Raw genomic sequence first — 17,312 nt, forward strand, 5'->3', positions numbered from 1 at the left:
AAAAGACGATTGGAAAGGGGAATTCTTTTTTTTTTTTTTTTTCTTAAGAGAGATTTTTGCTGTAGGGCGCCTGCACTCCCCGGAGAGTCAGAGAAAGGTGGAAAGTGAAAAATCAGCCCCTGCGGGGATGGCTATGTCAAAATTCCTTCTCCATTCCCCTCTTGGGATTTCGGGCATGCATGCACATGCACCTGGCATGTGTTTTAAGCCGTTGGGTCCAGGACTTGAACCGTGTTTGTCTATGTGAGGGTCCAGCAATATAACCATTAAGCTATGTGTGGGTCCAGTGATGTAACCATTAAGCCATATGCTGGTCCTTAAAGGAGAATTCTAAAAGTAGCTGGAAAGAAAAGATAGCCATCAAAGGAGCAAGAATGGACTGACTGATAACTTCTTTTTTGGGAGAGATTTTTGCTATAGGGTGCGTATAGTCGCGGAGAGAGACAGACCGAAAGCGAGAAATCACCCCTCTCCCCCCCAGGGGATCACAACACCACAGTCTCTTCTCCATTCTCCTCTCAGGATCTTGGGTACACATGCACACACATCCTGTGTATGTGTGTGTGTGTGTGTTTTAAGAATTATTTAATTCTATTTGTTATTATTTTTAATTTGACAAGACAGAGACAGAGAGAGAAAGGGAAAGCAAGAAACTAAGCCACCAGGTCAGGGACCTGAACTGCGATTGGCCATGCGGGAATCCAGTGCTCCTAACCACTAAGCCACCTGTTGGCTCCAAAAAGTTGCTGAGTCTGGGACTTAAACCACTGCGGACTATGTGGGAGTCTAGAGATGTAACCATTGCGCCATCTGCTGGTCTCTACAGATAACTTCTTAACAGCAGATATAAAATTCAACTTAGAATTTTATTTATTTATTTTTTAATTTTTAAAAAAATATTTTTGGAGAGGTGTTTTTTTTTTTGGGGGGGGAGGGCACGCATGCACACGTGCCCGGCGTGAGTTTAAGCCACCAGGTCTAGGACTTGAACCGCAGTCGACTACATGGGAGTCCAGCGACATAGCTATTAGGCTAACTGCTGGTCCCATCAACTTAGAATTTTATATGCAGTAACAATATCTTTAAAGAATGATCATTTTAAGACAAAAACAGCTTGTCACCAACATCTCACATCTCACCCATGAAAAATCATTTAAGCAGCACTGTCCAATAGGAGTTTTTGTGATGATAGAAATGTTTTTATCTGTGTTGTCCAATATTTGCAGTCACAAGTCCCATGGGGCTATTGAGCACATGTGCCTAGTGTGACTGATGAACTGAATTTTTGTTTTAATTTTAATTAATTTAAATAGCCACTTGCAACACATTGGACAGTTCATTTATAAAGGACGCACTATGGCCAGAATTAAATTGATCCCACATGGCAGGAATAAAATATATGACGTGTAAATGAAAAGTAAAGAAAGTGACATATATTTGGGAAAATGAAAATGAATTAACATTTTGGACTGAATTAACAGTGAAAAATGTTAGACTGCCTTGTAATCTGGTGGTTAAGGTATTCTGATCCTCTGTGGTCAACAGTGGTTTGAGTCCTGGGCCCAGTGGACCAGGAAACTTGAAAAACACGTGTGTGTGTGTATGCACACATGACCCAATCCCAATAGGATGGAGTAATGGAAGAGATGGGATTGTGGTATTACCACGCCCCATTGAGGGGTGCTTTCTTTTCTCTCTCTCACCTTCCCTCTCCTTCCCTAAAAAAAATCTTTCCCTGTCTGTGTGTCTCTTTGTCTCTCTCTGGTGAGTGCATGTGCTCTCTGGCAAGTAAAAGAAAAAGTAAAATGTGTAATGGATTTAAAACAGGATATTAAGGGGACCAGCAGTTAGCATAATGGCTATGTTGATGGTCTCCCACGTAGTAGACCGTGGCTCGAGTCCCGGACCCGGTGGCTTAAACTCACGCCGGGTGCATGTGCGTGCATGCCCAAGATCCCGAGAGGAGAATGGAGGAGAAGGGATTGTGGTGTGGCCATCTGCCCTGGGTGGGGATTTCTCGCTTTCTGTCTCTCTGTCTCTGTCTGTCTGTCTGGCGAGTGCACGTGCCCTATAGCAAAAACCTCTCCCCCAAAAAAGTATTAACAGAAGATGGTAGGTGTGGTAGGTGTGCTTCTTGTTTGTAAGGATAATAGAAAAACTCTGTTATGGAAAATATTAAATACATAAAAAAGTATAATGAATCCTCACATAGTCATTACCAACTCATGACTTAAACTGATTTCATATATATTCAGTTAAAATACCCAGTTATTTTAAGATAAGTTTTAAGGATCATATTATTTAATCCATAAATATGTTTTTATCTCAAAAAAGATAAAGTATCAAATTACTTGATATACCAATGATTTAATCTAAGTATCATATTATTTAACCCACAAATACGTTTTTTATCTCAAAAAAGATAAGCTGTGTGGGTAGTATCATATCCAGAAAAAGAACCTTAATACTTTCGTATCATTACTTAATTAGTCATTTTCCCACTTGTGTCAAAATTTTTTTAATAAAATAGGTATTTTATTAAATGTTTGTGGGAAAATGTAAAAATAAATGATGAAAGTAGTGATTTTATTTAATTTTATTTATTATCATCATCATTATTTGTTTAATTTGACCAGAGAGACAGAGAGAAAGAGAGAGAGAGAGAGAGAGAGAGAGAGAGAAAGAGAAAGGGAAAGTAGGAAAGCAAGCCTCCAGGTCTGTACTCAAAACTGGTTGGCAGTATAGGAGTCCAGCATCTTAACCATTACGCCACGTGCTGGTCCCTCAAAAAATGTTTTAAAAAATTGCATTTCTTGGGACCAGCAGTTAGTGTAATGGCTGTATCGCTGAACTCCCATGTAGTTGACCGGGGTTCGAGTCCAGGACCCAGTGGCTTAAACTCTCACTGGGTGTGTGTGTGCGTGCCCAAGATCCCAAGAGGAGAATGGAGGAGAAGGGATTGTGGTGTGGCCATCCCTGGGGGGTGATTTCTCGCTTTCTAGCTTGCTTTCTGGGGAACGCATGCGCCCTATAGTAAAAACCTTGCCTCCCCCCCAAAAAAAATTTACATTTCTTGTTTTTCAAATTTGGAATCCAGACAGGGTCTATATATGCATTGGATTTATGCATTGCTTCAGATCTTTTAAAATCAATAAGGTCTTTTTATTTTTGAGAGATTTTCACTGTAGGGCGCGTGCGCTCACCAGACAGACAGAGAGAGACATAGAGACAGAAAGCGAGAAATCACCCCCCCCAGGGGGGATGGTCACGCCGCAATCCCTTCTCCTCCATTCTCCTCTCAGGATCTTGGGCACGCACGCACACGCGCCTGGCATGAGTTTTAAGCTACCGGGTCCGGGACACAAACCGCGGTCTACTACGTGGGAGTCCAGCGACATAGCCATTACGCTAACTGCTGGTTCCCAATAAGGTCTTTTATGGAAGGGAGCATAAAGATTTTGATTTACTTTAGACTTTAATGCATGGTATAATTTCTAGAGAACCAACGGTAGAACAGAAATAGAGGATATAATTTCCAAATCAGTAGAAGAAATAAATAGAATGTTAAAAAGAAAATCAATATAAAAGAAGGCAGGAATGGAGAGAAAAGAAACTTAACAGAAACAAATGGAAAACAAAATACGATAGATTTAAATCTAGATACTTAGTAATAAAAGTAAAAGGTCTGAGTGATCACATAGTTATTCTAGCCTAAGATACCATCAGCTCTTGCCTAGAATAATTTTTTTTTATATTTTATTTAAACTTATTTACTTATTTACTTTAATTTGACCAGAGAGAGAGAGAGAGAAAGTGAGAAAGCAAGCTGTCAGATCTGGGACTCGATCCATGGTCAGCCATGTGGGAGTCCAAGCCATGTGAGAGTCCAGTGTCATTAACTACCACGCTACCTGCCGGCTCCAATGGAATAACTTTTTAACTAATAGTCCTTCAATTTTTGCCTCCCTTTTTACATATTAACCATATAAATAACAAGAGTAGTCTCTCTCTCTTTTTATGTAGAGGATTTTGCTATAGGGCCCCTGTGCTCGCCAGAAAGAGAGAGACAGAAAGTGAGAAATCATCCCCCAGGGGGGATAAGCATGCAGCAATTCCTTCTCCATTCTCCTCTTGGGATCTTGGGCAAGCATGCACATGCGCCTGGCATGAATTTAAGCCACCGGGTCCAGGATTCAAACCACGGTCAACTACATGGGAGTCTAGTGACATAGCCATTATGCCAACTGCTGACCCCAGCAAGAGTCGTCTCTTAAAAATGTAAATTACTGGGACCAGAAGATGCTATTAATGGTTACATTGCTGGACTCCCATGTAGTTGACTGCAGTTAGAGCCCTGGGCCTGGTGACTTAAAACTCACGCTGGGCATGTGTGCATGTGTGCCCAAGATCCCGAGAGGAGAATGGAGGAGAAGGGATTGTGGTATGGTGATTCCTTGCTTTCTGTCTCTCTGGCAAGTGCATGTGCCCTATAGCAAAATCTCTCCATTATATATATGTGTGTGTATGTGTGTGTACACATGTGTACATATATAAATATAAATTATATCACAGCTCCTGTTTAAAACATTCTGACAGTTCCTAGTAAACTCAATATAATCTACTCTTTACTAGTCCTGTAAACCCTAAATGATCCAACTCATTTATGTTGCCATGGTTGCATTTCCTATTGTCCTTCATTCTGCAATAGCTTATGGCTCTTAGAATTGTTCTTCCATCTTCTGGGATCATCAAGATTAGTCAGACTTCTTAGTTCAATGCAACAGAAACTCCCTCTGGTTAATTTAGCATGTGAAAATGAATTTATCACTGGAAGAAACTGTTAATCACCACTGTCATTGGAATCTACAACCACTTTTGCCACAGTGAGTTCTGTCTACTTCTTGCTTTTTTTGCACTATCATCTAAGTTAAAATGCCAGCACAGGGACTAGCAGTTGGTGTAATGGCTGTGTCACCGGACTCCCATGTAGTTGACCATGGTTTGAGTCCAGGACCCGGTGGCTTAAACTCACACGTGTGTGTCGAAGATCCCGAGAGGAGGATGGAGAAGAAGGGATTGTGGCGTGACCATCCTCCCTGAGGGGTGATTTCTCACTTTCTGTTTCTCTCTGTCTCTTTGGTGAGAACATGCGCCCTTATAACAAAAACCTCTCAAAAAAAGAAGGAGAGAAGGAAAAAGTCCAGCACGGATGCTTCTCTGTTGAAGAAGAGGTCATATGACTACTCTAGCTGCCTGGGGAGCTGGACAAGCAAATACTCAGTAACAGGCAGACGTTTCTGCTGCCTTTGAAGACACAGAGGAATTTCCCAGGTGTATGACAGTGTTCTGAGGCTGAGAAACCAGAAGAGTGGCATGTTCATCATGATGCTTCCTTTGGGTTCTTCCTTGCTTTTCTTCTGTCATTTCTGTTTCTATTCAGTTATTACCACCTCAAAAAGGCCTTTCCTAATCATCTTATCTGAAATTACAGTTCCCCTAACCCAATATTCTCTTTCTTACTCTGCCTTACTTTTCCTTTTTTTAAAAAAAATTATTTAACTTTATTTATTTTAATTTGACCAAAGAGGGACAGAGGGAGAGAACAAGAGTGAGGCGGGGGGCAGTGAGAATGCAAGCCACCAGATCTAGGACTCGAACTGCGGTCGGCCATATGGGAGTCCAGTGCCCCCAACCACCATGCCACCTGCTGGCCCTCACCTTACTTTTTCCTTTATAAAATTTATCACTGCTACTGATACAATTATTTAATTTATTGGCAAGTTCTTCTCCCAGAACATAAGCTCTTTGCTGTTCATATGCTCAATAAAACCTTTGTTTAATGATGAAGGGGAGACATACAGATTATGATATAAAGTGCTGAAAAATTTAGAGGGAAGATGATTCATTTAGCTCTTTTAAGAAAGTCTTAATAGAGAAGAGGTCTTTTTGAAGCGGGCTTTGATTGAATTATAGGATTTAAAGAAAGGGATGTGGTTCTTCTAAACTGGGAAAAATAGCATGAGGGGAAACATTGAATCTGGAATAAGGTGATGAGCATGTATGAGATGAGGAAGAATAGTTGTTTAGAATCTGAGGGTTGTCAGATCCCTGTATTAAGTGGACACTGAGAAAAATGGATGAGTTGAGTGCGTGAGGTTGGGGCAGTTCATAGAGGGCCTTGAATTGCAAGATGATGTCTTTTGACTTGATTGCTAGAGTAAGAGATAACTAGATTTAAAAAAATAAAACTGACATTTTCACATAACTGAGATCTACATTGCTGTAGAACAGAGCTAGAAAAACCTTTGTAGTATTTCCTAGGATAGATACTCAATGGGGAAAAGAAACAAAGCACAGAACAGTATACAGTATGCTCTTTTGGTATAAAAAGTAAGGGTTAAGATACTAGAGAATAAGAACATATATACTCATTTGCTCATGTTATAAAGAGAAAAATTGAACAGACAAATCAGAAACTAATAAAATTATTGCCCTATAGTGGAAGGTAGGTGGGAATGGTGTGAAGGAAGCAGAAGTGAGGTTTCTGAAAATATCTTTTTTTAAAAAAGAATTATTTAATTTTATTCATCATTATTATTGTTTTTAAAATTTGACCAGAGAAAGACAGAGAGGGGACTTGAATTGGGGTCAGCCATGTGGGAGTCCAGTGACTTATTCACCATACCACCTGCTGGCCCCCTGAGAATAGCTTTTAATTTAGTTTTTGAGTTTTGAATTATGTAAATATGTTGCACCTTAAAAAGTTACAGTGAAATAAAATTTTAAATTCTGGGAACCAGCAGTTAGCGTAATGGCTATGTCGCTGGACTCCCATGTAGTCGACTGCGGTTTGCGTCCTGGACCCGGTGGCTTAGAACTCACGCTGGGCACGTGTGCATGCATACCCAAGATCCGAGAGGAGAATGGAGGAGAAGGGATTGCGGCGTGACCATCCCCCCTGGGGGGTGATTTCTCGCTTTCTGTCTCTATGTCTGTCTGTCTGTCTGTCTGGCGAGCGCACGCGCCCTATAGCGAAAAAAATATTTTTTTAATTCTAAAATTGCAAATAGGTAAGCAATGTAATTTCAAAATGGAGAATCTTGAAGAAGCAATCATAAAAATTCAGAGTGTAAGGTAAAGATAAATTGGCCAGTCTCTTCAACGAATCAGTGTTGTAGGTGAGAAAAACAGGTGGGTTAGATGAGAGAAAGGAAAATCATTCTAAAACAAACTTTATTTAGAGATTAAAACAACCAAATGTAATTTTGGTTGTGTAAGAGAGAAGTAGGGTGGGGGCCAGCAGGTGGCATGGTGGTTAAGGCATTGGACTCTCATATGACTGACTGTGGTTCAAGTCCCGGACTTGGCTTGCTTTCTCACTTTCTTTCTCTCTCTCTGGAAAAATCTAAAAAAGAAAAAAAGAAAAAAGAAAATAAGATGATGATCATGAATTAAAATAAAATAATTATTACAAAAAAAAAAGAGAAGGAGCCGGCAGGTGGCATGATGGTTGGGGCACTAGACTCCCACATGACCAACCATGGTTTGAGTCCCACACCTGGCAGCTTGCTTTTCTCACTCTCTCTGTCCGTCTCTGGTCAAATTAAAAACACATACATACACACATATACATACATATAGATACACTTTTATATTTGAAAATTTTTATAATTTTATTTCTTTTAATAGATATTGAGGTCATTTAGAGTTTCTTTTTTTCTATTGCAAATAATGTTTCTATAAACATTCTAACATCTTACATACGAGTTTAAGAATACACAAGAACACAGGATAGCTTCTTGGTAGAATCCTTGCGTCAAAGGGTAGACATATTTTATTTTATTTTTTATTTTTTGGGGAGGTTTTTGCTATAGTGCACATGTGCTTGCCAGAAAGACATATAGAGACAGAGAGACAGAAAGCGAGAAATCACTCCCCGGGGGGATAGCCACGCCACAATCCCTTCTCTATTCGCCCCTCGCGATCTTGGGCATGCATACACACGCGCCTGGCGTGAGTTAAAGCCACCGAGTCCAGGACTCGAACCGTGGTCAACTACATGGGAGCCCAGTGACATAGCCATTATGCCAGCTGCTGGTCCCGGTAGGCATATTTTAACTGTACTAAATATTAATAAATTATTCTTCAGAATGATCGTACTCTGGGGGTTTTAGACAAGGGAATCAATCATACATATATATATATCTTTTCTACTAGATTCTGAATTCTTTGAGGACAGGTACTGTGGAGAGGTTCACATATAGAAATGTTTGATGAAATGAAATTGTATTTTAGGGGCATTGCCTAGTAGCAGGATAGAGAGATTAGGTCAGCCAAGAGACTATTGTGATGTTTGAGATATGAGGTGATGGGTGTGTAGCACCAGGTGTAGCAGAGAGGAAGGATGAATTTGAGAAGTCTTGGGGAGAATCAAATGAATGCGTTCTTTTTTTGGGCAGAGTATTGACTGCTCACTGTTGAGACTTCTAACAGCTAGCAGTTTACTGGCTTCACTTTTCAGTAAGGTAAGTTTTGCTTTCTGGATTAAGTCAAAGCCCTCTACTGGCTGCTTCCTAGGATTCTAGCCTTCTCCTCACCCTTTCCTTGCACTCTTTTCAAGTCTCAGTCTTTCCCTGAGATAAATATGTGTGATTTATGAGAAACAAATAGTTGAATGGGATAAAGGCACAGTGGGTTGGAGATACCGATAGGACAGATAGAGTCAGTGAGTCCCTTCATTTCCAGATGAACTTGTGGTCTTTCAAGGACAAAGATCATATCCCTCTATAGGAAGTTTTTTCTTTATTTTATTGAGGGAGGGAGAGAATCAGGCAGAGTCTTGTCAGGTTGCCATCCTTCCCCTGCAGCCCTCTCTCTGCCCTCTAGCCAGCCAGGACCACCGGGGTGCATGTGTGTGTGCCTGGCATATTTTAGGTCAACTACTCAGGATCTGAACTCTGGTCTTCCATATAGTTCCAGCATATGGAGCAGCACCACCTCAGCTGATCCTCTCACTGTTTTTAGAGAGAAAACCTGTTCAGCATCATAATAGGGATACTTCATCAGATATATTTTTTCTTTGAGAGAATTTTGCTATAGGGCACATGCACTTGCTGGAGAAACAGAGAGAGACAGAAAGTGAAAGGTCAGCCCCTAGGGGGATGGCCATGACATCCCTTCTTCTCCATTCTCCTCTCGGGATTTTGGGCATGCACGCACACATACCCAGCATGAGGTTTCAACTGCCAGGTCCAGGACTTGAACCACTGTTGACTACATGGGAGTCCAGTGACATAACTATTACACCATCTCCTGGTTCCTAGATGTATTTTTTCTAAAAGAATACCTTTATATCTGATTTAAAATGAGGGACCTGCTGGTGGCATGGTAGTTGAGGCAGCTGGATTCCAGCACTGGCTGACTGTGCAGTACTACTGTGGCTGCATATGGTTATTTTAATTTTATGTGTATATATATATTTTTTTTGGAAGAGGTTTTTGCTGTAGGGTGTGTGCGCTTGCCAGGTAGACAGAGAGAGACAGAGAGACAGAAAGCGAGAAATCACCCCCGAGGGGGGATGGCCACGCCGCAATCCCTTCTCCTCCATTCTCCTCTCAGGATCTTGGGCATGCACGCACACGTGCCCGGCGTGAGTTTTAAGCCACTGGCTCCGGGCCGTGAACCGCGGTCGACTACATGGGAGTCCAGCGATATAGCCATTATGCTAACTACTGATCCCTTAATCTTATATTTTTGAAAGTGTACATGTACAGAGTTGAAAAAGTAAAATAAAATAAGGCTTATGAAGAAAACCCTGCTGTCCCTGTGTCCTCCTTTCCTACCCTGAACCCTTTCCCAGAGGTATCCATTTGTAAATCTTCTGGCTGTTTTGTTCTTAGTATTTCCTTTCATTATTTCTAAATAATAGACCGATGCTGGTTTTTGATTTTTTTCATTTAGATATATTTTGACTTTCTGTCTGTGAAGATAAAGCCTCAGCTCTTTTAAACCATTCCTACACTATTTTTTCCTTAATAGAATTACACTGAAATTTTGTTTAGGTTAGTAAGCAGCAGGTATTAGGACCCTGGAGCTATATTATTCTTGGCATATCCATGTCTATGCAGCAAAGGAAAGGGAAAGAACTACATAGGGTATAACTCACATGGATCACATTTCCTTTGTTGTGTATATGTATTTTCCCCTCTGAAAAATAAATTGCCTAGTTTTTTCTTTTGTTTACTTTTTTTGGTATCCTCCATTAACCTTTCTCAAACTCCCACTAGAAATTTCATTTCCTCCTTAGGACCCTTACCCACTTATCTTTTCCTTGGAGACCTCCTTCCTGGAACTTCTGTATCTTCCACTGGGTTTGCTTTCCAGGTCTAGGGCATAACTGTCACCTTGGCGTCTTCCTTTGCCGTCATCTTGGAGACCCTCTTCCATTCTACTTTTTGTTGGATACTTTATTTCCTGAGGCCCTGAATCCCCTCTCTGGCTTACTGCTGGTTTCTGTGGAGCACATTTTCTAGAAAAAGGATAGTTTTGGGAATTTTGTTTTTTAAGATAGTGTTTGCAATTGCCATTTTATTTTTAAACTAAAAGAAAAAGGAAGAAAAGCAATAACTATAATGGAATAAGAGAAAAACTTGAATATACCATAGTTGATATGATGATTTTTTTTTTTCCCTTCAAAGGAATTACACAGAAGGAGACCAAACTTAAAACTTTGGAGGTCATGTTCCTTAATATCCCTGCAAATTCCCAGTGCACTCCAATTTAGAACACAAGAAGGGCTGAGATTATGGGTCTTATCTTGAGGTCAAGACTAGTGTTCTTTGGCAAGTCTTTACTTTTCACTTGCTCCCTTTGCAAAATGGAGACAATAATGATTTTGGTAAGGCCTTTGAAATGAAATGAGATAGTGTAGGTAAAGACTTAGCAATACGTTGAGGTCCTTAAAAAAATAATCATTAGAGTTATTTTGTTATGAGAATGAAGGCAACTATATTCTGATGCCCAAGAAAATTTTCATACAGGTAAGTAGCCATGTGATTGTAATGTGCTAAGTTTTACCTAGAGTCACATTCTTATTTTTATTTTATTTTTGAAATTTACTATATGGTGTGTGCACTCTCTGGAGAGAGAGAGAGAGAGACAGAGAGAGAGACAGAGAGAGAAAGTGAGAAAGGACTCCCAAGGAGGAATGACTATGCTGCATTCCCCTCCCCTCCATTTCTCCTTTCTGTTGGGATTTTGGAAACACATGCATGCAAACCTAGTGTGTTTTTATAGCTGCCAGATTTGAACTTGAACAGTGCGGTGGGGTCATGTGGGATCTTGCCTCCTTAAACACCAGACCAGTAGCTGGTCCATAGAGTTACTTTTGTTTTTCTCTTTTTGCTGTAGGGCATGTTAACTTGCCAGAGAGAGGCAGCTGGAGGGATAATTTCCCAAAGGGTATGGCCATGCTGCAGTCCCTTCTCCCTAACCCCTCTCAGGATTTTGGGCATGTGCTCACACACATGCCCAGTGTGTTTTTCAAATTGCCAGGTCTGGGACTTGAACTACGTAGTTGGCTATGTAGGATCCAGCTGCCTTTGCCACCACACCACCTGACCAGCCCAGGTTGCATTTTTTTTGTTGGAGAGGTTTTTGCTATAAGGGCGCATGCACTTGTCAGAAAGACAGAGAGAGACAGAAAGCGAGAAATCACCCCCCAGGGGGGATGGCCACACCACAATCCTTTCTCCTCCATTTTCCTCTCGGGATCTTGGGCATGCACACGTGCTTGGTATGAGTTTAAGCCACCAGATCCAGGACTTGAACCATGGTCGACCACATGGGAGTCCAGTGACATAGCCATGACACTAAACTGCTGGTCTCTGTGGTTACATTTTTTTTTTTTTGAGAGTTTTTTTTGCTATAGGGCACGTGCGCTCACCAGACAGACAGAGACAGAGAGACAGAAAGCGAGAAATCACCCCCTGGGTGGATGGGCACACTGCAATCCCTTCTCCTCCGTACTCCTCTCGGGATCTTGGGCATGCACGCACATGCGCCCGGGAAGGTTACATTTTTTTAAAAAGTTTTTTCTTTCTTTCATGAGAGGGTGAGAGTGAGAGCAAGAGAGCGAGAAATACCCCTAAAGGGCCTCACCATTTTGTGATCCTCCCCTCATCCTCCCAGCCAATGAGGATCATTGGTATAGGGCAGTTTCAAGTTGACCTAAGAACCAAACCCAGGCCTCCTGTGTGGCCCTGGTATTATACAGCAGCATCCTACCACCTGGGCCACTGTTCTGGCCCAGACTCATATTTTCCATCCTTTTGCTATTTAAACAAATGCTCTTTTGTGACCGGCATTTGGTGTAATGGCTATGTCGCTGGACTCCCTTGAAATCGACCATGGTTCAAGTCCCCGACCGGTGGCTTAAATGCATGTTGGGCATGTGTGTGTGTGTGTGTGTGTGTGTGGCATGGTGACCTCCTCCCAGGGGGTTATTTCTCACTTTCTGTCTCTCTGTCTCTGTCTTTCTGGAGAGCGCACGTGCCCTATAACAAAAACCTCTCAAAAAAAAAAAAAAAAGCTCTTTTAACATCTGATTATATGTTACCTGATTTTGATGAACTTTTTTATGCAAGATATTTTTCTGGGGCTAATAGGTGGCATGGTGATGAAGGTGCTAGTATTCCTACATAGCCAACCATGGTTCGAGTCCTGGACCTGGTGCCTTGCTTTCTCACTTTCCTTCTCTCCCCCTCTCTGTCTCTCTCTGGTGAGCACACATACCCTATGGCAAAACTTTAAAGAAAATAATAATAAATAAAATAAGTAGTTAAAAATATTTTTTCTTAAGGATTCATACACAAATTTCTTCCATGAGAGGGACACAGAGAAAGTATGTTTTTAATTGTATGAGTAATAAGGTGCTTATTATAGAGAACTTATGAAATAAAGCAGAGTAGAAAAAGGGGAAAAGTTATTTTTTCATTGCCATATTCTTCTTTAAATTTAAAAGAAATGATTATGTATTTAATTTTATTAATATTATTTTTAAATTTGGCCAGAGAGAGACAGAGAGAGGGAAAATGAGAAAGCAAGCCACCAGGTTCAGCACTTGAACCGTGGTTAACCATGTGGGAGTCCCATGCTTAACTACCATGCCACCTGCCATCCCCACAATGATATGTTTCTAAGTATTTTTTCCATGTCTTTTTTTTTTTTATACACTTCAGATCATGATGTCTATTTTAGAGTTCTGACTCTTTTTTTTTTTTTTGGAGAGATTTTTGCTATAGGGCACGTGTGCTCGCCGGACAGACAGAGAGAGACAGAGAGACAGAAAGCAAGAAATCACCCCCCAGGGAGGATGGTCACGCCGCAATCCCTTCTCCTCCATTCTCCTCTTGGGATCTTGGGCACGCACACACACGCGCCCGGCGTGAGTTTTAAGCCACTGTGTCCGGGACGCGAACCGCGGTTGAGTACGTGGGAGTCCAGTGACATAGCCATTACATTAACTGCTGGTTCCCCAGAGTTCTGACTCTTAAACTGTATATATATACTATTTGTAAATAAGATTTAAAATTGAGCATAATATTATATTTGAAAGATAATCTTTAAAAGCTACCCTGGAATATTTATAGATTAAATTATATGTCTAATACTTCAAAACAATGTGTTTGTGTGTGAAATGGGTTGGCATAAATTGATAATATGTTTCAAGTAGTTTTTTTGTGATTGATGAATATGAGTATTATAAAGTATGAACATTTTGAAAGTTTTTATGCATATGTAGTGTGAAATTTCTTAGTAAGAAACCTTAGAAAAAAATTTATTGGCTTTATGGGACCAGCAGATGGCATAATGGTTATGTCACTGGACTTTCACATGGCTTTCTGTGGTTTGAGTCCCGGACCCAGCGGTTTGAAACTCAATACTGGGTGCATGTGTGTGTGCATGCCCAAAATTCTGAGAGAAGGGATTGTGGCGGGCCATCCTCCTGGGAGGTGATTTCTGGCTTTCTGTCTCTCTGTCTCCCTGGCCAGTGCACACCCACTATAGCAAAAATCTCTCTTAAAATGATTGGACTTGTAATTATACTTGTTCAATATAAGAGTGATATAAAAAGTTTATTCCAAAAGTTTTATTTTAGACAAAGTTTATTAAGCATTGTAATTGGTTTAAATTTAAAAATTTTACTGACATTTTCTTTAAAAGCATATTTATCTCTTGAGAATAGGAAGAGAAGGAAAGCACTCCCAACAGAGTTCTCGCGCTGTAGTCCTCCCCCAGCCCCAGCCAGCCAGGCTCGTGAGCATGATGAGCCCATGCCCAGCATGTGTAGAAAGACCGTGGGATGTGACCCCAACCTTCCCACGTGGCTTCAGCATGCAGAGCACTGCAGTACTCCTTTGCTGTGGTGGATGGCCTGTTGCTATTTATATGCTTATTTTACGTGTGCTAGTAACAATTCACATAGAATACTACTTTAAAATTTCATGGAGACTTCATGACTCGTAGGTGCTATAATCCTCACAGCAGTTGTATGAGCTATAAACAAAAAATTCAATATAATATATAATGCAAACTCTGCTTTAAAATAGTATTTTTCATAGTAATTCTTATGACCACTAGATGGCCCTCTCAGCATGTTCTTTTAAGCAGTTTTGTCAAGAAGAAAGGAATCAACTTTGAATTTTGATAGCCTTGGTCGATTTTGTTGTCTTAATTCAGTTGAACTCTTCTAAGAGTCACAGTTACTCCCCTGTGATGTGTGTGGTTCCCGCTAGGGGAGAGTTAGAAGTGAAATCACTATGATTTGGGTATTTTCATTATTGAAAGGTTTTCTGATTCTCTTAGCAAGAAAATTAGAGCAACTTGGACTTTGTTCTTGTTTGATCTCACATATATTTTCTTCTGTTGGCTTTCAGCCTTATTAGGTCTATTGCTGTCTTTTTAAGAATAAATTATTTATTTAATTTTATTTATCTTTTTAAAAAATTTACTACAGGGCATGCACGTACACCAGGATTATAGTGTGAGAACTCTGTTGGTAGTCCCTTTCCCTCTCTCTTTCTATTCTCACCAGGGAGAGACAGAGAGAAAGAGAGAGAGACAAAAAGTGAGAAAGCAAAAGCTGCCACGTCTATGACTTGAACCATGGTCGGCCACATGGGAGTCCAGTGCCTTAACCATTATGCTACCCACTGACTCTCATTGCTACTTTTTTTTTGGAGAGGTCTTTTTCCTATAGGGCGCATGCACTTGCCAGAGAGACAGAAAGCGAGAAATCACTCCCCGGGGGGGATGGCCATGCCACAATCCCTTCTCTTCCATTCTCCTCTCGGGATCTTGGGCATACATGCACACATGCCTGGCGTGAGTTTAAGTCACTGGGTCCGAGACTCGAACCACAGTCGACTACTTGGGAGTTCAGCGGCATAGCCATTACACTAAATGCTGGTCCTTCATTGCTACTTTTTTATAATAAATATTTTGTATTGCTTCTGCTTCTTCTGCTAACTTCAAATGAAATCCCTAGCTAATATTATCTATCTGCTTAATTTCAAGAAAATCATTATAATGCCTTGAATCCAATATAAAGGAGAGTAGAAGAGAAGAGATTTGTAGTAAAATGTATATTGAAATATGTAAATGCTAGAGCATACTATGCTAGATGACCCAATGAGGCCGTCACATGTGTGCACATGTCCATAAAATCACAGTGAATGTGATAGCTGTGCAAGCTAATTATACATTGTTACATCGATGTTACAGATACCAAATGGCATTGACATTTTCTAAAATGATGAAGAACTCAATAAAGTTCTGAACAAAAACAAAATGATGTGTTGTATGGTTGCATTCCAGAAAATGTGGTACACGTTAACACTGGAAAAGAAAGCATTTTGTTTACTTGTTAGGTCTAGCTGTAGATCTATACAGTGGAGTTTTGAAAATCATCCAGAACATGTGACAGTTCTTTGCCATAGGATTGTTCCTACATTGCTGGAGCTCTAATATCGCTGGCACGTGCCTATTAAATGCTATTATAGGGGTCAGCAGGTGGCGTGGTGGTGAAGGTGCTGGACAGTCCCACATGGCCGACCATGGTTCAAGTCTTGAACCTGGTGCTTGCTTTCTCACTTTCCTTCTCTCTGTTTATCTGTCTTTCTCTGGTCAAATGAAAATGATTGACTGAATAAATAAAATGTAAAAAAAAAAATACTATTATAGTAGAGCTTCCCCACCTTCAGTTACAGAAACGCATCCATAGACATAAAGGACCCTCTAGGGGGCAGTGCTGCTACCGTTGGGAATCACTGATTTCTAAGAATCCAGCCACAGTTATCCACTGCACAGGTGTATTGTCTTTGGAATTTTCATTTGTTTGTTTTGTTTTGTTGTTGTTATAGGGTGCATATGCTCTCGCCAGAGAGATAGAAAGCGAGAAATCACCCCCCAAGGGGGATGGCCACGCCACAATCTCTTGGGATTTTGGGCATGCTTGCATATGCGCCCTGCATGAACGTTAAGCCTATGGTCTGGAACTTGAACCGCGGTCCACTACGTGGGAGTTCAGCAACGTAACCATTATGCCATCTGGTGGTCCCTGTCTATGGAATTCAAAAAGCAGAGTAACTTTAGTATCCTTTTTCCTTAAACAGTATCTTTAAGAGACAGTTGAATTATGAGAGAAGCCCTTTCGACTTTGCATTTGTTTTATTACAAGTCATTGTCTTACTGAAATTCTTACATGCAGATTAGTCAGTTTACTGTTTTAAGTACCCAATATCCTGCATTATCTTTGTTTTTCACCCTTCCTGTATATAACTTTTCTTTCTTCTTCTTCTTTCTTTTCTTTGCCACACGGCACTTGTACTCACAGAGAGAGATAGTGGGAAGTGAGAAATCGCCCCCCTAGGAGGGAGGGCCACACTGTAGTCCCTTCTCTTCCATTTTCCTCTCAGGATTTTAGGCACACAAGCCCAGCATGATTTTCAAGCTGCTAGGTCTGGAACTTGAACTGCGGTATGCCAGTGGGAGTCCAGTGCCTTAACCACCTCCTCCTGTTGGTCCCTATAACTTCTTTTAATGTCATTATTTACTTAGTTGACATTTATGCAATATAATTTCTGCATTTAAAGAAACATTTTTGTTAGGTAATATAGCAACATTACATAAACTTTCTAAAATGGGGGGCCCATCTTAACTCTAGTTAATATTTTCTAGTATTTTGTTATGTGCATGTTTCGACATTCAAAAATTAATTTAGCATCTTTTTACTTAATGTGGCATAACTCATA

General features: G+C 40.6%; 1 protein-coding gene across 12 annotated transcripts in view; it reads left to right on the top strand.

Annotated features, from left to right (window-relative positions):
- GABPB1 (GA binding protein transcription factor subunit beta 1) overlaps positions 1-17,312 on the top strand; it is a 72,972-nt gene that overhangs the window by 23,230 nt on the left and 32,430 nt on the right. For 2 of the 12 annotated variants that reach the window (XM_027768409.1, XM_006168769.3), the window contains exon 1: positions 8,345-8,525. The exons of 6 other annotated variants lie outside the window; for them this stretch is intronic. In XM_027768409.1, the coding sequence (XP_027624210.1) occupies positions 8,439-8,525 (87 nt within the window). In that variant the 5' untranslated portion in view covers positions 8,345-8,438. Of the gene's footprint in view, positions 1-8,339; positions 8,526-17,312 lie in introns of those variants that run through there. 4 more of the 12 variants (XM_014584257.2, XM_027768408.1, XM_027768413.1 and 1 more) reach the window with 4 other exon arrangements.

Source organism: Tupaia chinensis, unplaced genomic scaffold (assembly GCF_000334495.1).
Source record: "Tupaia chinensis unplaced genomic scaffold, TupChi_1.0 Scaffold146140_1, whole genome shotgun sequence".
Lineage (NCBI taxonomy): Eukaryota > Metazoa > Chordata > Mammalia > Scandentia > Tupaiidae > Tupaia > Tupaia belangeri.